At 43.1% G+C, this 22,539-nt stretch overlaps 1 protein-coding gene across 1 annotated transcript; it reads right to left on the bottom strand.

The window, feature by feature from the left end:
• Window positions 1-163: 163 nt before the first annotated feature.
• On the bottom strand, window positions 164-15,554 carry LOC118575486 (PRAME family member 12-like). The gene is given in 4 exon segments (XM_036176027.1): window positions 164-255; window positions 12,935-13,491; window positions 14,283-14,867; window positions 15,169-15,554. Coding segments are annotated over 4 exon segments (1,620 nt in total).
• Window positions 15,555-22,539: the final 6,985 nt, after the last annotated feature.

Below are 22,539 nucleotides of genomic sequence, written 5' to 3'. Positions count from 1 at the left end.
TTAGGGAGATGATCCTGGGGAAGAATTTAGGAGAAAATATATTTTCAGTCTTTCTTATGAAGATTTCTCCCCTCACAGTGAGCATCTGTGACCACTCTGGCCTTGATGGAGACTTGGGTTGACTCACTACAGCACTCTTTGGCAGTCTCAGAGGCAAATGCTGCTACCCTGGCAGCACGTGGAGCCTCTCATTGTCATTCACATTCACCAATGTCCCATCCAGTTCCAACCTTTGCTGCTTTGAGTCCCATACCCCTTTGGAAGGGGGAAACAGGACAGAAAAATCTAAGCTCCATTTCTTATGCAGAAAGGATATTAACCCCTTTTCAGAGACAATGGAAGTATTATATGTACAACCTACCCATATTAGGCTTTAAACAAAATGATCCTGCCTGGCAAAGACTGAGAAGAGTCTGTGAAATGGGATCATTGCTTTTAATTTTCAAAGATTTAGAGCCTGGTTTGGGGAACCTAGCTATGTCCAACAACTTTGGAGTATAGAGTTCCCTGGGTAAGTGCCTGGGGGCTAGTGGGGTATCATGTCCTTCAAGCAACTCGTTTATTTTTGTTGATACAGGGTCTCAATGTGTAGTCCAGAACTGGCTATGTAATCTAGGCTGGACTCAACTCACACTAAGATCCTAAAATTGTACACTAGCCAATCTGATGTGACCTAACTGCTCAGCATGTTCTGAATCAAACATTGCTTTTCAAATACTGCATGATGTCAGTCTGGTTGGCAAGAAACTAAAATTTCATTACTGTAGAGACAGATGTGGAAGGATTCCATACAGTCTAGTCCATACTTTAAGTTTGAGGCTAGGCCAGTATTAGAGGCTTCAAAAACAACCTAAATAAGCAAGAATGATACGGATTGATGAGTTCCCTGTTGCAGTAGCGCCGATGCTACCACCACCCATTCACCATGTCTGAGCGAGGGGCTGTGGAGACAGCGGGTCATTGGTGCCAGTAGGATGCCCAATGCTGTTAATTGAAGAAGGGAGGAAACCTTAAATATAGGCTTACAGCACAATGGGAGAACCCCTGGAGGGCAGAAGTTTGCTACTGATGTTTCTTACATCTAAGCTGTTAATGCCCAAACACAGGACACACAAACAAGGAACTTCACTTAAGCATTCAGGAGGGTGGAGACCAGCAGGGAATCAGCATAGGGAGGACATCAAGGTCAAGGTCAGCAAGCAGGGAAGCAGTTACCCAACTTGGGAGTTCCAGGGCCCTGCAGTTCTCTTGTTTTTGACTGAGGTTGTTTGGTACTGGGGTTTGATCCAGGCCCTGGCCTGTGCTAGATGAGTGCTTTTCCACTGAGCCGCATTCAACTTAATCATTTCCAAGTCACTGCATGTACCCCAAGCTATCCTAGAACAGGGAATGGTTTTCCCTCACATCTCTAGTGCTAGGATTACAGCATTGTGCAAGCAGCCTACTCAGCTTCTTTTTATGTCAGTTTGAGGAGTGAACTTGTCAAATTGACCAGGCTGAAGCAACTGCATCCAATAAGCACTGTCCAAAAACATCACTGTGTCTTGTGGCCACTCATGATAAATCCATCCCCAGGCCATTTTTATGTTTTGTTTTTGTTTTTTGTTTGTTTGTTTTTTGAGACAGGGATTCTCTGTGTAGTTTTGGTACCTGTCCTGGATCTCACTCTGGAAACCAAGCTGCCAGGCTTTTTTTTTCCATTTTTTTAAAATTTATTATATTTGTGTTTTAATTTTAGACATCAGCCATGGTTTCCCCTGTCCTCCCCCCTCCCAACCCTGCCCCCACCTTCTCCCCAGCCCCTCCCCTCCATTTTAAATGACACTGTTAAAAATTATTTCAATTAGCTGGGTGGTGATGGCATATGCATTTAATTCTAGGACTTGAGAGGCAGTCCAGCTTGGTTTACAGAGTGAGTTCTAGGACAGCCAGGGTTACACAGAGATCCCTGTCTCCAAACACAAAACAATTTTTTTCAATAAATCACAAAACTGCCACCTGTGAAGTACAATTCAATAATAATGAGATCATAACTGAAACCAGCACACAGAGAAACAGGGGCAGAGCTATCACAAGTACAACACCAGCCTGGGCTAGGTAAAATCTTTGTCTTGAAAACCCTCAAAGAACTGAAAGACCAAAAACTTAAATTACAGTGATCAGTTATCTCATTAAAATCAACTAAATCTCTGGGTTGGGCTCATACACACCTTTAATCCAGCACTCAGAAGCGAAAGGTAGGTAAATCTCTGTGAGTTCAAGGCCAGAGGTCTTCAGAATGAGTTCAAGGAAAGCCAGCCCAACACAGGGAAACTGTCTCGAAAACCAAACAAACAAAAAGCCTTACTAAATCAAGACTAACACACAAACAAAAAACCCAGCCTGCCTCCTGAAGGAATGTATTAGAATTTTAGAAAATATTTGTTGATTTTTTTGAGCTGGATATGAATTTAACAGATTTATAACCTTTATTCCACCTTTTGTGAGGTACAATGAGGAAGATTGCTCTTTCAAAGTCAGACTGAATTACAGAGAGTTCTTGACCTAATGAGATTCCATCCCAAATAAAAGTTCTTAAATGAAACTTATTTTGTTCTTTGTTTTCAAGACAGGGTATTTTTGTATAGCCCTGGCTGTCCTGGAACTAGCTCTGTAGACCAGGCAAACCTTGAACTCTCAGAGATCCACCTGCCTCTGCCTCCCATGTGCTGGGATGAAAGGTATGTGCCACAGCCACAAGCTATAAGTACATATTCCATAATTAGCAAGTGGAGGCAGGAAGATAGTTCAAGGTCATCCTGTGTTACATAAAATCTCTAGGTCAATATATTCTATATTGTTATCCTGTCACCAAAAACTAGAGGAATTTTTAATACAGTTAAGAGTTTTGATCTCCACACTCAGGAGGATAAGGCCAGTGAATTCCTGCAGCTTTGAGTCTAAAGAGGACTATAGAACTAGACTATTTCAAAAAGGAAAGAAACAAATTTTCAATGTGCACCAAACAAAGCTTGAGATCAAGGCACTGAGAACCTCCCAACAGGAATCCCAGATGTTGGGGGCTGAAGCAGAGGACCTGCCAGGGATTCAAAGGTTGATGGTTTACAGAATGAGGCCTTGTCTCAAAGTTAACCAACACAAACAAGGTAAGTAGTTGATAAGAATCAGAAAATGGTGGAGCATGCAGGTCATTCCAGCACTCGGGACCTTGATTCCCAACCCAGTGCAGCTACCTAGCCAGGTCTAGCAGAGTCTGTGCAGCACAGTGAGGCCCTGTCTCAACACCCAAAATTAAACCAAGGGAAGACAGGGGACATTGGAGAAGAGAGCAGACCTGGGTTTGGAAGCCCCATGTCTTCTGTCCATGTGAAGACAGTGATTTCAGCATGCCCTGCACTGTCTTGTGTCTAAAATGTCTCTGAACAAGTTGGAGTGTCCTGGTGGAGGTAAAGAAAGGACTTACCTGGCCTGGACATGGGTGACAAGCTCCAGTGCTCCAAGTGTCTTCTCTGGCTCCAATGGCACTTTCACAAAACTTTCTTCTCTCACCCCTTAGCAGCTGCACCACCAACAAAAGCTGCCATCTGATTGGATGATTTTACTCCGCCCATTTAATCTTATGTGGAGCTTTTTCCTCAGTATACATTGGGCTCCATGGGTGAAGGAAGAATCAAGAGAATTCTGAGCCTAGGATGAATATCGGGAATCCGTGCATGAATTCACTTCACAACACTAAGTTCCTTTACTTTTTTAAAGTCATTCATTTATTTGCTTATTTATGCACTTGGCTTATAACTTACTTCTGTGATGGACACTCAGATTGTAGATAATCTTGTTTTGGACTCTCAACAATCCTCCTGCCTCATCCTTCCTTCAGCTAGCTGAATTTTGTTTATATGTTGCCCACATTGTTCTGTGTGTGAGTCATGCCATGGTTTATCTGTGCCTAATAGTAGACAAAGAGTAAGAAAAGAAGCTGAATGTTTTTGTTTTTGTTTTTCGTTTTTTTCAAGACAGGGTTTCTCTGTAGCTTTGGAGGCTGTCCTGGAACTCACTTTGTAGACCAGGCTGGCCTCGAACTCACAAAGATCCACCTGCCTCTGCCTCCCGAGTGCTGGGATTACAGGTATGAGCCACCACCGCCTGGCAGCAGCTGAAATTCTTATTGTCATCACTGTGAGTGGGTTCTGGAGTTCAAGGCAGAACTGGTTTCTCTTTCAGTCATCTACTGTGGCAGCTCTGAGAAGACTGGGGTGCGAGGCTGGAGAAGGAACAAAGTCATCTTCAGCTACACAGCAAGCTTTAAGGTAGCCTGGGCTAATGGAAATGATTTTTTCTAAACTTAAATAAAAACAAACCAAAAGGAACAAGAAAGGCTTTGAGGGAGAAGCCCAGGAGGTAAGGGTGTTAGATAAAGGATGGGGCTGCAACCTGCTTGGAGAAGAGGAAATGGTGACTGGGTGGAGAGCAGGGTGTGATGGGCCACACCTTTAATCCGAGCATTCCAGAGGCAGACAAAGAGGGATTCCTGTGTCTTGAGGTCTGCCAGATCCACATAGGGAATTCCAGACAATCCAGAGTTTCACAGTGAGACTCTCTCAAAATTAAGAAAAGAAAAAAACAAAAAAATTTTTTTTTTCATTTAACAAGGGAGCTGTCAGCTAGCAGAAGGGCACATTTGGCAGTGGTGCTTGGCTTTAGCCTAACTACCTAAGTTCAGTTACAGGAAGCCCCATGATTGAAAGAGAGAAAGATTGGCCTGGCGGTGGTGGTGGATCTGTGAGTTTGAGGCCAGCCTGGTCTTGAAAGACAGTGCCAAGAAAGGCACAAAGCTACCAGAGAAACCCTGTCTTGGGAAAAAAAAAAGACAGACAGAAAGAAAGAAAGAAAGAAAGAAAGAAAGAAAGAAAGAAAGAAAGAAAGAGGGAGGGAGGGAGGAAAGGAAGGAAGGAAGAAAGAAAGAAAGAAAGAAAGAAAGAAAGAAAGAAAGAAAGAAAGAAAGAGACTCCCCTGATTGTTCTTCCACCTCAACGTGTGCCCCACGATTCCCCAAAAATAGAAATAAATGCATAATAAACAAACAAATAAATAAATAAATGTAAAAATATATGGTAGAAGGGGGGGGTGGCTCACACCTGTAATCCCAGCACTCGGGAGGCAGAACCAAGCAGATCTCTGTGAGTTCGAGTTCAGCCTGGCCTACAGAGCAAGATGCAGGACAGGCACCAAAACTACATGGAAAACCCTGTCTGGAATCACCCCCTCCCCCGATATATATATATATATGGCAGAGAGTGGAACAAACTTGTCACTGATTATAGGGAGCTGAAGAAGACTGTCTTCAGACTGACCCTAGCCTAAACCACAAAATGAAATTTAGCTCACCAATGAACAACAGTAACAGCAGGACTCAATACAGAGAGTATCTTGATATCCAGTCAGGACCTCCATGATTTTGTTAATGCAGAGCATCCATACCATGGCAGGTGAGATCCTCAACCACTCCACACCACTCACCCAGCACTCACACACACACAAACACACACAACAATAAATAGAATAAGATAAGGTAAAAATTTTAAAAAAGCCCCAAAGTCCTGTGCTAAATGCCATTGTGGTTATGTGCTGACTTCCATAAAACATAACTGAATGTGGAAGACACTTCCAAACTCACACTTTTAACTGAAGCCAAACTGAGAAATGTGTGGGCTGGCTACTCACCAACCCCAGAGTTCCCCAGAGTCTTCTTGAGTGAGAGCAGCAGGAAATATTAGATAGAAGGATTTAGAGTATAGAGATAAACAGAAAATACAGGATACCCTCCAGAGGGCCTGGAGCCTATCCCGATGGGCCCTGTCTCTGTCTTAGGGTATTTACAGAAATGCCAAGGGGTGGGGCAAAAGACATCCCCCCCATCCTGGCACCGCCATGTGCAGACCATCTCTGACACCTGCACTCAACCCCCTGGTCTAATCATCGTCTCCATGCAGACCTGCTGGGTAAAGCCACTAGGAACTGAAAATGGGTTCCCACAGAAATGTGGAGACTTCCAGCATAGGGACACTTTAAATCTCATTACAAGGGCTCTTGATACATTATTTGACATTGAACATAATTCTGTTCCATCAGCACTGACAGACCCCAATAAGAGGTATAAGGACACGCTGTGGGCACTAGACAGCCTTTTAAAATGTGTTTCTAATGATTTAAAAGGCAGCAGTGCTTAGTTGAGAAACTATGGATATATCCAAAACTCACTTCAGCACCTAAGGCTCAGGAAGAATTGCAGAAAACGGTTGCAAAGATTGTGAGAATCAAAGGATCAGAAGTTAACTATGAGGCTGTGTCTCCTATAATTGTTGGAAGTTACACCATAACAGTCTCCCAAACATGACTGCCCAAAGAGGAGTTGACCAAGAGCAATAGACATACCAAAGTAGCCATAGGAACAACCGGAAGGCCTCAAACCTACACATAGCACAAAGTAATATTGAGAGTGGAGAATTAATCTTTCAAAGGCAAGGACACACCCATTGGTTATTCACTAGAAAATGGTCAGCCCTGAAAACATACATATGAGAAGTATGCTGAAGGAGCAGGTTAGACTTCAGAATAAATGTGTGTGCACATTTACATACATGCATGTAACAGCAATTAATGATAAGAGAGGCCATGAATTTGAAATCGAGCAAGAAGGGGAATATAGGAGGTTCGGATGGACACTGCTTTCCAGAGAAAGCCAGCACTTCTTTTTATAAAGCATCATGGTTGTGTTAAATCTGTATTATAAAAATCCTTAATTTTTTCTTTTTAAAATATTTAGTTTCATTGTATTGTGTGAGTGTGTTTGCCTCCATGTATGACTGAGCATCACATGTATGCAGTGCCAGAAGAGCCCAGAACACAGTGTCAGAGAGCTCTGGAACTGAGGGGAATTACAGATGTTTGTGAGCCACCATGAGGGGATGGTGCTGAATCCGGGTACTCTGCAAGAGCAGCCAGTGCTCTTTCTTACTCAGCCTTCTCTCCAGAGCTCCCCTTTTCCTGATTTGAGCATGTGTCTGGGGTTTCCTAGGCTGATCTCAAACTCACTGTGCAGTCAAGGAGGACCTTGAACTTCTGATTCTCCTGCTTAGGGGCCTGAGTGCTGGGATTTGAGCAGCACACCCAGGTCATACAGTGCTTTCTGCTGCAAATCAGACCCAGGGCTTCTTGAATTCTAGGAGGAGTCTAACCAGGGAGCTACCAGCAGTCCTAAATTTTTGTTTTCTATGCTTTATGAGGTAAGATCTCATGTATTCAGGCTGTCTTCCAAGTTCTTATGCAGCTGAAGCTGACCTGGAACTCCAGCAGCATTTAGCTTCCAAGTGCTTGTGTTATAGGCATTGGCCACCACAAACAACCCCCAATTTATCTTTTGTTGTTGTTGTTGTTTTGGTTTTTTCCAAGACAGTGTTTCTCTGTGTAGTTTTGGTGCCTGTCCTGGATCTCACTCTGTACACCAGGCTGGCCTTGAACTCACAGAGATCTACCTGGCTCTGCCTCCTGAGTGCTATGAGGAAAGTTGTGCTCACCACCACTGAGCTCCAATTTATCTTTTTCAAGAACAGAGACCTGGGAAAAATAGGAGAACCTGTTATCAATATGTCTTTCAAGAATTTTCTATTTGATGATATCATATTTTTAATAAGAAAACCCTGGCCAGGTGGTGGTGGCACACACCTTTTATCCCAGCACTTGGGAAGCAGAAGCAGGCAGATCTCTGTGAGTTCCAGGCCAGCCTCGGTATATAAAGCAATTTACAGGAAAGGCACAAAGCTACACAGACAAACCCTGTCTCAAAAAAGCAAAAACAAGAAAAAAAAAACAAACAAAAACAAAAAACAAAAAAGAAAGAGAAAGAAAGAAAGAAAGAAAGAAAGAAAGAAAGAAAGAAAGAAAGAAAACTCTGAAGATGGAGAGATTGGTCATTCAGCACTTAAGGGCAATAAATTGCTCTTATGGAGGACCCAAGTTCAGTTCCAATCACTCAGTTTAAGGACTCACAACTACCTGTAACTCCATCTCCAGGGGAATCTTACATCCTCTTCTGGTCTCTGCTAGCACCTACATTCATGTGCAGACCTTTACATTCAGATACACACACCTGTCCATAATTTAAAAGTAAAATGAATCTTAAAAAAAAATAAAACATTTTTGTGGATTCCTGGGAACCTCCTTGGCTCTCTGCTCCTCCCTATTCCCATGGTGCCTTCATTAGTCATCATATCTCTTTCCTTGCTCTCCCTCTGTTCCTCTTCCAGCTCAAACCTCCTGCTCCCCTAATCGAATGAGAATTTGGAAGAGTCATCAGTGTTCACAACCACTGAAAACTCTGTAGAACTCGGTAATGACTTAGCTTTTGTTTTCTTTTGTCTTTTAGATGCGGCCACACTATGTAGATCTGAATTTCTGTGGAATTAATAGTTTACCCAGAGATTTGTCAGGATCGTGTAGTTGTTGTCCAGAAGTCTGAAGTAGAATGGCTGGATCCCAGCTATAGGACGTTCTGACTGCTGAGGACATGGGGATGTGATGATTCTGATTCCATGGCGCTGAGGACAGCATCAAAGGCTGCTGGTGTGCTAGGCAGAAGCTTTTCCACAAGGTTTGGCACTGCACACCTTTCATCCCAGCATGCAGCAGGCACAGTAGGTAGATCTCTATGTGTTCAAGGGCAGCATGTCTATATGAGTTCCAGAATGGCCAAGGTGTGTACACAGTCCATATCTCTCAAAAATAAATAAATAAATGAGCAAACAAACCAACAAATCACATTTCAATTTAATTCCAGACACCAGAATCGGTTTAACCCACAAGAACTGGACACTACATGTGCTCCATTTCTGGGATGCCCACGACAATTTCTACAACATATGGACTGTAAGACAGGATGGCGTCTGCTCTCCAGATGACATTATCGAGATCCAACAGGGGTGCAGCATCCCATAAGAGGGGGAATGCAGGTCGCGAGTGTGTCATTACTTTACATTTAAGCCATTCACTCTAGGAAGACTGAAAGACTGACAGCTACCTGCTAACCTTAGACTTGAAGGCTCTATGATCTCGGACTTCCAAATCAATGTCCTCCTCCCTGTGAGTGCTCCTAGCTCACTGAGGTCAAATTTGTGAAGAACTCCCTGTCCTGTGAAACCTGAAGACGCTGCGGCAGCACACTTCTGACCCGAGACATCAGACCCCAGAGGTGTACCCTGCCCCTGAGGAGCTCTATGATGACATTGGTGAGGTCCTGCCAGACTGACTTGCAGAACATTGTTCTGAGCTCACGGAAACACTCGGGGCTATAAGGCAGGCCAATTTGATCTACCTTGTTGGTAAGAGCTGTCTGGATTGTCGTGGATTCTGTGTCTATAACCTGAAGTTCAAACTATGCTCCTGTTTGCAATCAATAAGGAGAAGCCACTGCTGGCCTCTGAAAAATGAAAGCCAGGATTCAAGTGACCCATTAGAGACACAGAGGATGTGTATTCAAGGGGTTTTGGATGTACTTGGGAAACAAGACTGCTCCACTAGTTTAGATCAGAGGGAGTGAAGCTCTGACATGGGGCTCATTTTCTAATGAAGGTGAACAGTGCAGACCCAACCTCAGACAGGAAGAGAGATTGGGAAATGGTAGGGATTTCATGCCAGCACAATCAGTGTCTGAGAGACCATAGACACAGGGAAGGGGATAAAGACAGAGGATATTACAAGGAGCATAATGGACAGGATGAGGCAGGACCCAAGCCTCTGTCTTTGTTTGGCCTCTGCCTTTTGGTTGTCCATCTTACATAAAGATTTGTAATTTATGGATATATGTTTCTTTCTTGAACAGTAAGTTGCTTGAACTATGAACTGGTGTTGGGCATACAGCATTCTCACTATTGAGCTGTGATCTGACTTTTCCTTGCTCTGGACGGCTTGAGGAACTGGATATTATTTCTCCCACCATCCTTAGCATCCTCACAGTTTTCCATAGGTTTCAAGAAAACCCTTTTGCATGAGAGAGCATTGTACTCTTTAATTTACTGAGTCGGTTCATTGACAGTTTCATAGTTGTCCATTAAGCTTACCGTGTTCGCCGATTCTCGTGTCCCCCTTGTCTCTACACCTTCTGCATCCTAGAACTTTCAGAGTGAACCATGACCCCAAATTCCCTGCTCTTGGACATTTTATACCCTTCAGCTTCATGAAACCCCAGTCAAAAAGCTAGAGAGAGATTCTCTTCGAGAGATGGCTCAGAGGTTAACAGGGCCTGCTGTTCTTTCTGAGGACCAGGGTTTGATTTCAGCACCCTGAGAATCTTGGAAAAGTTCCAGATTATCTGAAACCCCCCACCCTCTTTTTTCTGTTCTCTGGGAGCACTTGCTACCTTCTACATCTACACACACACCACACCTGTTTTCGGGATATGCCTTTGATTTATTATCATTGAATTTGTATGTGAGTCTGTATGTAGGCCCCTCTGTGCCATTGTAACAATGTGGAGGTCAGAAGATTCCCTCTCTCTCTCTCTCTCTCTCTCTCTCTCTCTCTCTCTCTCTCTCTCTCCCTCCAGCCCTCTCTGAGATGTGGTCTCCCACACAGCTCTGGCCATTCTGGAACTCATTATGTACAACAGGCTACCTTTGAACTCACAGAAATCCACATGCCCCTGCCTCCCATGTGCTGGGATTAAAGACACTTGCCGCCATGCCTGGCTTCAGGGGATGACTTTCAATGGTCAGTTTATTATTCCATTGGAGATTCTGGGCATCACACTAAGGTCTTTCTGTTGATGTAGCAAACACTCATGCACTGAGCCACGACAATGTTCCACAACCTGACTGTCTGTCTAAGCCCAAGAGTAACTGAAACCTTTCCCTGCCAACACTCTGCATGCTGTGGCCACATGTCAGTAATACTCAGTCCCAGCTCATGGAGTGGGTCATCACATACTCCTGAATTTACTATATCCCTAACATTCATTGCTTAATGATGGCACATTTGATGATATCAGTTCCGTGGACCATCTTGAACTCCACGTAGATGAGCATGGTGGGGATGGAGAAAACTGATCCCTCCTCCCTGGGACTGGAAGGCAGTGCTTGATTAGAGGACCTGTGACTCAAATGGTCCTTAAGAGCCAGAGTCTCAGAGGAGTCACTGAAGCATCTACAGTGATGGAGGCTGCACTCATCTTCTGGATTCAGTGTCCTGCCATCTGGTCCATAAATGGTGATTCAGTGACCCCAGAGGGACCTAGTCCATCCTCTGCTAATATCCCAGGCTAAGACCAGCCCAGGTGACACGACAAACATTCTGTTATATTCTCTAGATTAAAAGTATTAACTATTTGTTTGGGTGAGATACAGAAAAATGGAAATAAAAGCAGTGTGGACATTTGGATTTGAGATGAGTATGATTGTGTAAACTTGTAAGGTGAAGCCAACCGGATCAGGTACTCCAGGCCATCAGGGACAAAATTGGGATGTCCAGGCAAGTCGGGGCTTTAGTGAGAATGGTGTCAAAGGGCTGGACAGCAGCTTCTGAATAAGACTGCTAGAGAATCTTGGATCATTGCTGAGCCTATCTGGAAGAGGGCTTCCAGGTGTGTGGGACTGCTCCTAGGGTGTGCAGCAATGGCTAAAGGAACCTTTACCTCTTCCCACAGGCATGGGAAGAAAGTGCAATATGTATCTCAGTGTGAAGGATGCTGAGGAGTAAAAGTGCGCTTTGTGGCTGTCTCTCTGAGGAAGTGGAAGTTCTCTTATTGTTTTGTTTGTTTGTTTGTTTGACGTGATACCCTTTATGTAGACTAGAATGACCTCGACCACAGGACATCTAAAAAACTGAGTTCATGCAGAGATTCAAGAGAAGCAGGAACTTATGTCTACTAATGTTGCTTTGTGCCTGACACTTGGTTCAACAAACACTTGGGAATCTGTCCTTGTGCATTCATTTGCAGTGGCCACTAGTTTACTTTGAATATGCTCCGAGGTTTTAAATCAGCTAACTGTGTAAAATAAGCCTTGTTTGATAAAGTTCCTCCATCAGAGATTTATTTACCTGGTGGGTTGACCTTATGAATATCAGTTGTCATCTGCTGTATATTCTTATGGTCTCCGGCAGTAGTGTTTTGGAATGGCTTCATGATGGTAAAGTGTATAAAATCTCCAAGAGCAGGGCATGTTAGGTCACTCTGAAAAATCTAGGAGAAAGGGATAGAGACAAAGGGACAGACGAGTATGGGGAGAGTGTAGGCAGAATGCTGGTATCCAAATGTGGGACTGTTAAAGAACTCACTTATTAAATTGAAAGAATATAATGGTGCTCTCATTCAAAACTGCTTTACTGAAAAATTTGAAAATTGTAATGGGGGAAGTAATGCTCCCCTTGAGGGCCTATCCAAACAAGCAAAAGAAAATTACAGCAAAACAGTGCTAATACTGTAAGTCTAGTGCCACTACATGGTTTAGTCATTTGAATATTTCACAAAACAGATACAATATAGATCTTTAGGTGAGGTACTCAACCAGTAGATGGATGCTATCCAGCAACAGAACAATGTGGTACCCTCCTTATCCAGTCCCTTTTGCTCTTTGTAATTTCCTTTCATTTTGTCCCCTTCACTGTGTCTATGGTAGCTCATACCATGAAATGCTAAGATAGAATCCCAACAATTTTCAAATCTCCTTTGCTGTCCAAGGTTAGGTCTGTACTGTTGACAGAAAATGAACCCCCAGTCCTCCATGTCAATGATTCTCCTTCAAATATGAACCACCAGTGAAGCAATCTTCTTTCCCAAGTGCATCCAAAATGCTTGAATACGTTTGTTGTGACTCTAATGAGTCATTTGAGTCCTGGCTTTGATTTCTCAGAGCCTGGCAGTGATCTCTTCTTATTTATTGCCAACATGAACATAGTGTGGCCTCCAAGTTATAAACACAGAATCCCTGACAATCTAGACATCTCTTACTCACAAAGCAGATCTCTTTCGGCTGTCTTACAACACAGAGTGTTTCCATGAGTTCAGAACAATGTTGGACAAATCTGTCTGGCATGACATCACCATTGTCACCATAGACCTCACTGGGGGCAGGGTACATCTCCCGGGTCAGATGTGTCAGGTTGGCAGTGTGCTGCAGCAGATTCTTAAGGCTGTACAAAGACAGGAAGTTCTTCATAAAATTGACTTCGGTGAGCTGGGAGCACTGGCTCAGGGCAGGCAGGAGGACACTGATTTGGAAGTCCATCAACATACAGCCCTTCAATTCTAAAGTCTGCAGAGTAGCTGTCAGTCTTTCTAGCAGTCTTCCTAGAAGTGAATGACTTGAATTCAAAAAGGGGACACCACTCAGGTCCAGATGTTTGAGCTGATGGATGCTTGGACACTGGGACAGATAACCCATGTCTGATTCTGATAGCATGCAGCTAGTGATTGCAAGGGTCTCCAAGGGAGTCTTCAAGCACCTACAGGGAGACAAAGGAGTTTATCTCAGTAAAGTCTAATAGTAGTAGAGGAAGGGTGATGACTTCAGGGTAGCAGAGGCTAAGTAGTCCTAAGGTCATTCTGAGAGCATCATGATGCTCCCTGATAGAGAGTTAACAACTTATGCACTATCGCTGACTATTTGTCCACAGATCTGTTCCCTCTGCACTGTCAAGCACAAAAGCACATCAGCTGACAGGTGATATCCACAGGAAACCAAAAAGGACCAACTATGGGACACTTAGAACCATCCCTGTGTGTGCCAACATTGGCCTCAATGAGACCTACCTTCCTAGCATAGCCTCTGTCCTGCTTCCAGGGCTTCCCTGTTCCCCTAATCAATCTCTCTCTCTCTCTCTCTCTCTCTCTCTCTCTCTCTCTCTCTCTCTCTCTCTCTCTCTCTCTCTCTTTCTCTCTCTCTCTCATTTCCCATTTATTCAAGCCCTACCTGTGCTCAAATAGCCCTTGCCTCTTGGGGAATCAGAGTGAGATGTAAACTGTTTATACAGTTCTAAGGACAGAGCCGACATGGAGGCAACATGTGGTTAAAGACCTCATACCCTCTGTAGATCTGTTTTCACTTCATCTGGGTCCCTAGTAAAGACCTTTTCTCAATCATGGGAGCTAGAGTAGCAGAAAGACTACTAGATCAATTATCTTAAGGTCATATCAGTGTGTCCTCAGGAGTGTCTGGGAAGCCACAGGTGTACACTGAAGTTTCAGTGAAAAGCCTTTTCTCTGACCTGTGGATCAAGCTCTCAGTCATCCTCACCTGAGCACTTGGTCAAGTCGTTCATTCAGAAAGAAGACATCATTCAAATAGAGATGCTGGAGCATGTTGAGTTGGGAGAACTGGGGGATGATCTCTGTAAAACACCATTCTTTCATCTCTTGGTTCCCAAGCAGCTCCAAAGGCATGTATATTTCATTGATAATGAGTTTCTAAAGGTTTGTCATCTGGCCCAGGCCAGGGTCTATCATTGCAAGAGTCCCCAGGTCACAGCATTTATTCACTTCCAATTCCTGTATAGAGCTTGGCTCAAATACCTCCAGCAGCTCTAGGGGGTTATAGACAGGCAGGGCCCAAAACTCCAGCTTTTGACAGATCACCTGCACCACATCTTTTCTCTTCTTGGCCCACCAATAGAAACACCTTAGGTATTTACAAAGATGGCTGGATTTGAGAGAAAGGTTCATCAACACAGTCACGACTTGTTTCCCCTCTTGTATGGGATGATGCACCACAGGTTGGGTCTCAGTAACGACATCTGGAGAGCAGATACCATCCTCTATTCCAGCCCACACATTCCAGAAGTTATGCTGGGCATCCCGCAAATCAAGCACTATTAGTTTCCGACTCCTGTTGGTCAAACAAGAAGGAGATTCAAATGACAGGAGTACCGTTTATAATCTGCTTGACCCCACACATCAACTTCCCTTAAATCTATTCCTTGAACCCAGACTGTTTCCATTTCTAGTGGATGGGGGAAGAGGCAAGGGCAGAGTCATTGATATTGACTACATCTAATCTCAGTGTGCTCTACACACCACTGTCCTTTTTCTTTTATTCACTTCTCTAAGACATCTGATTCAACTTGGACCACATTCTAATCTCTGTAGTCACTTTATCTACACTTCCCCTCCATGTTCTCACTTACCTAGGCTGATCCTTCTGGTTAATCAGCAAATCCAGGCCACCCAGCACAGCCCTCAATGTCTCCAGGTGGGGACTCTTCATCAGGGCTCCCACAGGAAGGCATGGGAAGGGCCAGGCTGCTACCATCTCCCTCAGGATGTTTGTTTGTTTTCCAGTGAAGGCATCTTTGAATAGTGGTGGGAAGAGTTCCATGGGCAGGTCTTTCAGAGCAGAGATGGCCAAAGCTTCATCTTTTAGCAGACTTCTTCTTGCCAGCTGCAGGAGCGTGGGTGGGGAGCTCATCTTGGCCTTCGGATAGACAGATGTTATAGAAATAGCCAGAGGAATAAACCCTTTCAGGCAAACCACTTTTAGCAAGCCTCTTTGCCCCTTCACTGCATAAACCATGCAGGGTCCCGTCACTGCTCTAGAAATGTGGAAAACCTTGTATTTCCTATTATCATTCTTTATCTTTCTCATAACCATAGTTCCATATAAGATATCATGGAGATGAGCATCCATTTAAGCTAATATTCCCCTTTTTCTACCTAATCACAACTACTGTTCCCCTGGATCCTTCTACACTGGGCAATGAGAGAGAGGAAAATCAAACCTGAAACATACATTTTTGTTGGCAACCATCTTCAAATGTCTTCCATGACCCCCAAAAGCAAAGGTGAAGATCCCATGCACAAACTATGTATGTTTTCAATTCAATCAATGGAACTTGTTTGGAGACTGTGAAATGGATATAGTTACTATTATTTCTAAAAGCTTTAGAACCTGGAGCCATGCTGAGCACTAGCCTGATCTTTAGGAGTTTGAATACTGAGAATTATCAACTTGATGCTTTCTTGAGATTCATGGTCAAATGTCTACTTCTATAGACTTTTCTTCATTTTCATTTAATAAATCTATAATCACTTTGAATTAAATATTTTTAAGACAGATTGGAGTTGTTGGTCATTGCTTGCTCAGTGTGTCTTAGCCTCTGAATAGTGTATACTCGCAGGGCGCTTAGCTCCAGGTCTCAGTACTCATAACACTCATCTACATATGGAATTCTAGGTCAGCCTGGACTACATGAGAGTTTCAGTTTCAAAATATCCAAAACAGGGCTGGAGAGATGGCTCAGAGGTTAAGAGCACTGATGGCTCTTCCAGAGATCCTGAGTTCAATTCCCAGCACCCACATGGTGGCTCACAACCATCTGTAATGAGATCTGGCCCCCTCTTCTGTATACATAATAAATAAATAAACTTAAAAATCCAAAACAAACAAAATAAAACAAAACAAAAACCAAACAACCAAACAAAAACAACCCAGAAATACTAAGATGAAATGAGAGACTGGTGATCCTAGGTAAAATTGTGTGTCCTGATGGGGGTGAATGGCTTACTTGATCAGGACACACACAACAGCTGTTCAAATCCCAGCAGGTCCAGGCAATCACTCCAGGTCCACACAGTGTCTTGCCTGGCAATTCTAATCCACTTTTTCCCTCACAGTTTCCCTTCATAGCTCCACCTCTCAGCCAAAAGCTGCCATCTGATTGGATATTTGAGCATCTCCCCATCCAATCTCTCTTGTGCTTTTGCATCTTTAGCTTGAGTGAATCAGATTTGGGAAAGTATGAAATCTGAGGTTATAGTCAAGTCCCAAACCCCTCTGTAATACTTCTCCACAAACTCTGAATACATTGAATACATTGTCTTATGTATGTTATTAATTTATTATTTTTTCCAGATAAGGTCTCAAACTGTATTTAAGAACTATCTGGAACTCATTATGTGCCTGAGTTGATCTGTATATCAATAATTCTTCTGCCTTGGGTTGGGGATTTAGCTCAGTGGTAGAGCGTTTGCCTAAAAAGCGCAAGGCCCTGGGTTCGATCCTCAGCTCCACAAAAAAAAAAAAAAAATTCTGCCTCAATAGAAGTTAAGTAACAGAGGGTTTTCAGATTGATTAGCTCATCACACAGGAAAGAGAATGAACTAAAACACTGGTGAAGATAAGGAACCATTTCCAAAGTCATTGCATAACCACTAAAACTTTCTCTCTCTCCTCTCTCTCTCTCTCTGGGTGTGTGTGTGTGTGTGTGTGTGTGTGTGTGTGTGTGTGTCTTCCGGGATTTATGTGTCCTTTCTTCCCTTTCTTTGTTCTTTCTTTCCTTTATTTCCAAAGCTGGACCAGTTCTGCTTTTGAAGCAATCATTACTGTGATGAGACCAGAAAACCAACTGTGTTGCTAAGTGGTATAGTCACTTGGTGCACAAACACTAATGGTCTTATAGTAAAAACCCAGAGCCAGATATTGGGGAGATGCTGAAAGATGAGAGGAAATAGGCCACATCCACTTCTCACCTCACTAAATCCTCAGCCGAAAGGGAAAGATCCCGTCTCCATGAATGCTCAGACTGAATGACCCTGGGTCCTCAGATGAAAGAGCTTCTGTTCTGATCTCCTCCCACCTTTCCCTGCCCAGCCATATCATTTCCTCTCTCAACCTTCCTAGTGCAGGGATTAAAGACATGTGACTCCTAAGTACTGGGATTAAAGGTGTGTACCACCACTGCTTGGCTTTAGTTCTCTTTTAGACTGGATTAATTTCATGCAGTCCAGGGTGGCTTTGAACTCACAGAGATTCAGATGTGTCTCTGCCTTCTGAGTGCTAGGATTAAAGGCGTGTGCCACCACTATCTGGCCTGTATGTTTAATCTAGTGGCTGACTCTGTCCTCTGATCTTCAGGAAAATTATATTTGTTAACAAGTAAAACAAAATATCACTACAGTCAGTGACCTGAAATCCAGTGTGTATGCTGTTTGTTACTGGACCCTTCTCCAAGAATCATGTTGGTGCTGAAAAGCCAAGAAATGGCCTATAGATGCAGGGAAGGAAGGTCTCTGAAGACCTAGAGAGGAAGGTTGTCTCTGTTCTCCTCCTCCATTCTCTCTTGATTGGCAGTAGTTTAAAGAACCAACTCTAACCTCTCCTTGCCCTAACACATACAATGATTTACAGTGGAGACAGTAGCACATTGTGTCCCTAGAGGATTTCACCTGTGCTTGACTTTTGGTCTTGTGGACAAGGTTGGGGCTGTGGGTTCTCAGAGACTGAATTGAGTGAAGAGGAAGATGCTGTGTTTATAGCCTGAGGCTATTGCCACTCCAAACAAACAAACAAAACCCCCAAAAAATATAAATGAAATGAATTAAAAAACCAAGCAAACACACATCAGAAAATGTCTGAGAAGCTGAGTCTGTGGTCCCAGAAAATGAGGGTCTAATGCAGGGTTTGATGCCATCTGGTTATCACTAGGCCACTGAAGACACTGGGGCAGGGGGGTAGCCAATTCCTTTCAGCCTGACCTACTTGGCTATTTCCAGGCCAATCTAGCTAAGATACAAAAATGAGTCTCCAAAATCAGAAAGCCTAATTGAGCAGAAATAAGAAAATTGTTTTTAGGATTGAGGCAATGCTGTATTTTTTTTTTATCAAAATCACCAGAAGACACAGAAGTGAAAACTCCCTATGATATCTGAAGTCAAATATCCCTAGTAGAAACTCAATAGGCTGGGTGAGATGGGGTGTCCTGATGGTTGGTTGGTAGCAGGTGTTCCAATCCCAGCAGAGACAGTCAGTCACTCCAGGATACATGGCTCAGAATGTCCTGTCTAGCCATTCTGACCCTTATATCTCCTTTCTGCTCACATCTACCCTTTGTAGCCCTGCCTCTCAGCCACAAGCTGCCATCTGGTTGGATAATGGAACATCCACCCATTTCATCCTATTTGGCATTTTACATCTGTAGTTTGAATGAATCAGATCTCCATGTGGAAATGCATAAAATCTGAGAGTATGGTCAAGATCCCAGGTCCACCCATGATACTTCTTCACAAACTCTGAGCTCTGGGATTCATTGTCTTGCTTACATTATTATTTCTATAATTTTCCACATAAATTCTCTCTATATATATCTGAAACTCATATGTAACCTGAGCTGACCTGTAAGTCTTAGTAATCCTCCTGCCTGAGTGTAGTGGTATGAAATAGGGTGTGTCCAGTTTGATCAGATCTCCTTTCAGGGAAGAGAATGATCTGAGACTGTGGTGAAGGTAAAAACACATTCTGCAAGTCACCACAAACACTAAGATTTTGTCTATTAACTAATTAATTTACTTTTTTATTTTCATGTTTATACCTGATTTTCCTTTCATGGAATCATTGCCATGATGGGTGTTAAGTACACCTGTATTTCAGTGACCCTCATGCTTTTATGGAAGAGTATCTAAATAGAGCATGTTCAGGTTGTTTAGATCTCCTGTCAGGGCTGCCCCAGTTGCGGGCCAGCAGGGAAGACTCATGCCGGCAGGTTCCTCCACCAAAACTCCCCATCAGACCCTGCAATCTACAAGACCCATGCCCTACCCCAAACATACCCAACCCATTTAACCCCAGTGGCTTCCTGAGATACAGATTCCTCTAGCTCTCATTGGACCAAGAGTGACTTCCTGAGACATGGAATGCGCCAGCTCTGACTGGACCAAGAGCCCTAATAAGACCAAGAGCAGCTCCCTGAGACACAAAATCAGTCAGCTCCAATTAGACCAAGAGCTAAGATTGAACCCAGGGTGGACACCTGAAACACAGACACATCAAGCACAGATTGGATCAAGAGCAGCTCACTCAGACACAGGCACCTCTTATGACTAATGGAGGAAGAGATGGGTAGAAGTCAGTGCAAAAATACATAAAACAGCATAAAGAGCAATATGGTGGGCTGGAGAGATGGCTCAGAGTTTAAGAGTATTGGCAACTCTTTCAGAGGTCCTGAGTTCAATTCCCAGCAACCACATGGAGGCTCACAACCATCTATACTGGGATCTGGTGCCCTCTTCTGAAATAAACATGTACATGCAGATAGGGCATTCATTGAATAAATAAATCTTAAAAAAAAAAAAGCAATATGGCAACACAAGAACCTAGCAGTTCTACAACAGAAAGACCTGAACATCACAACATAGAAGAAGCAGAAGAAAATGACCTTAAAAATAACTTTATGAAGATGATAGAGGTCTTTAAAGAGGGAACAAAAAAATTCCCTTAAAGAAATTGAGGAAATGATTACTTGTCAGGAAAGAGAATGAACTGAGATCCTGATGAAAATTAGGATTCATTATATGCTTGGATGCTGTGCTATGTACAGGCTGATTTGATGACCTGAATAGTTATGTAGTCAACTTTGCTAAGATCTGTGCGCCTACCAATACTGGTGGTCCATTAAGTGGCCATTATTCAGGTGCATGAGAAAGAAGGGACAATGTCAATACCTGTCTGGAATTCAGTGTGAGTTCAAGGCCAGTCTGAGTAATTTATATGACAGCTTGTGTCCCAGTGGAAAGAATTTGTAATGATCTGTGTGGCCTGCATGGAGTCACTGGCCTGTGCTGTACATAGGGTGTATTCACATTAATTTGATATTCATTAAAAAAAGAGAGAATTAATTAATACCATGTTGAAGGCAAATTCTTTAATCCTGAGTCTTGTGATTATAGGTGTGAACCACCACACTGGATTTCTTTGAGTATATTTGAGACAGTGTCTAAAATAGGCAAGGATGTTCTTGAACTCCAGATCTTTCTGGCTCTGTACATATTCCTAGGCCCATTTTAGAATTCACATCAGAACCTGCTCTGTAATTTAATCCTTTTTTAACCCCATCAATAATGTTTCACAGGTAAGGGTTTTGCAGTTGATTAAATTGTAATTTCCTCATAACTGTAGTTTACAAATTGTCTTGGGATCTGCTAATAGCATTCTCAACATAATCCGTGTGTTCTAGCTGATCTGAGAACCAATCTTTAGGAATATGATTGATTCGGCCTTGACTAGTTGACTTGACATTGTCTGAGAGTTAAAAATAAATAAGTAAATAAAAAATAAAAATCCAAGTATAACACACAGGCCACACCTGGGAACAAGAATTAAGGTCCTGAGAATAGCAGATAACAGATACAGGCTAGACATCCTTGCATGAAGAGACCTTGTGTCTACATAAAATTTAACAAAAACAGATAGATGACCTGAGCAGTGGCTCAGTCTCAGAGCACTTGTGTATTAGGCTCAAATCCTACAACAAAACCATATTTATCAAGACATTTCATATCTTATTTTATTTTCCATCCCCTAACCTGGACTGACCTGAAGCACACTACATACATCCGATTGCCCTGGATTCTTCCTGACACTTTCCATAAAGTGTGAAACCATAGGCTCCTGCCCCCAGGTATGGTGATATTTTATATGTACTAAAATGTGATTTTATTTGTAGGTTAATAAATAAAGTTGCCTGGGGGTCAGAGCTAATAGCAAGCCATAGCAGAAGCTGGGCAGTGGTGGCACACGCCTTTAATCCCAGCACTTGGGAGGCAGAGATAGGCAGATCTCTGTGTGTTCAAGAACACAGCCAGCATGGAGACACACGCCTTTAATCTCAATACCAACCATAGAAGACCTGGAGGTCTGTACAGACAGGCAGTGATGAGGAGGACAGGCTGGGTTTACAACCAATGAGAAAGCAGAACAGAAAGTCAATAAAAAGAACAAACACACAGAAGTAGATCTCTGGCAGAGAGGAAAGACAGCAGAACCAGTGAAGGGTAAGGTTTTCAGCTCTCAGCTGTTGCTCTGACCTCTTGGCTTTCAACTCTGCAATTGGATCTGTTTCTTATTTAACAAGACGGTTACATCTACAGTCCTGGATTTCTCTCTGTAGACCAGGCTGGCCTTGAACTCACAGAGATCTGCCTGGCTTTGCCTCCCCAGTGCTGGGGTTAATGGCATGTGCCAACACTGCCCAGCAGAACTATGTTATTTATGTAAAAAGTAATCTCAGACAGATGTGACAGCTCATACCATACAAGGCAGATTGAGGTAGAAAGTTCTTGACAGTTGGAGGCCAATTTGAGCAACATAGTTGAGTGCCAGCTCATTTTAAGTTAATGGTAAAGTCCCATGTCAAAAATTCTACAAGATAAGTACATAGATGCAAAATTAACTACTCAGTGTTTCTCTATTGAAACAATGGATAAATTTTTATTTATTTATTTAAGTTTTTCAAGAAAAGATTTCTCTGTGTAGCCCTTGCTGTCCTGCAACTTACTCTATAGACCAGGCTGGCTTTGAACTCTGAGATCAACCTGCCTCTGCCTTCCAAGTGCTGGGATAAAGGCATGTGCCATTATTGCCTGGCTTAAATGAATGATTTTTTTCTGGTTTTTCAAACAGGGTTTCTCTGTGTAGCTCTGGATGACCTGGAACTCACTCTGTAGAACAGGCTGGCATCAAACTCACAGAGATCTGACCAAGTCTGTCTACCTGAGTGCTGGGATTA

The sequence above is a fragment of the Onychomys torridus genome, unplaced genomic scaffold (assembly GCF_903995425.1).
Source record: "Onychomys torridus unplaced genomic scaffold, mOncTor1.1, whole genome shotgun sequence".
Lineage (NCBI taxonomy): Eukaryota > Metazoa > Chordata > Mammalia > Rodentia > Cricetidae > Onychomys > Onychomys torridus.
Note: the sequence above shows the minus strand (reverse complement) of the source record. Positions and strands in the feature narration are given on the sequence as shown.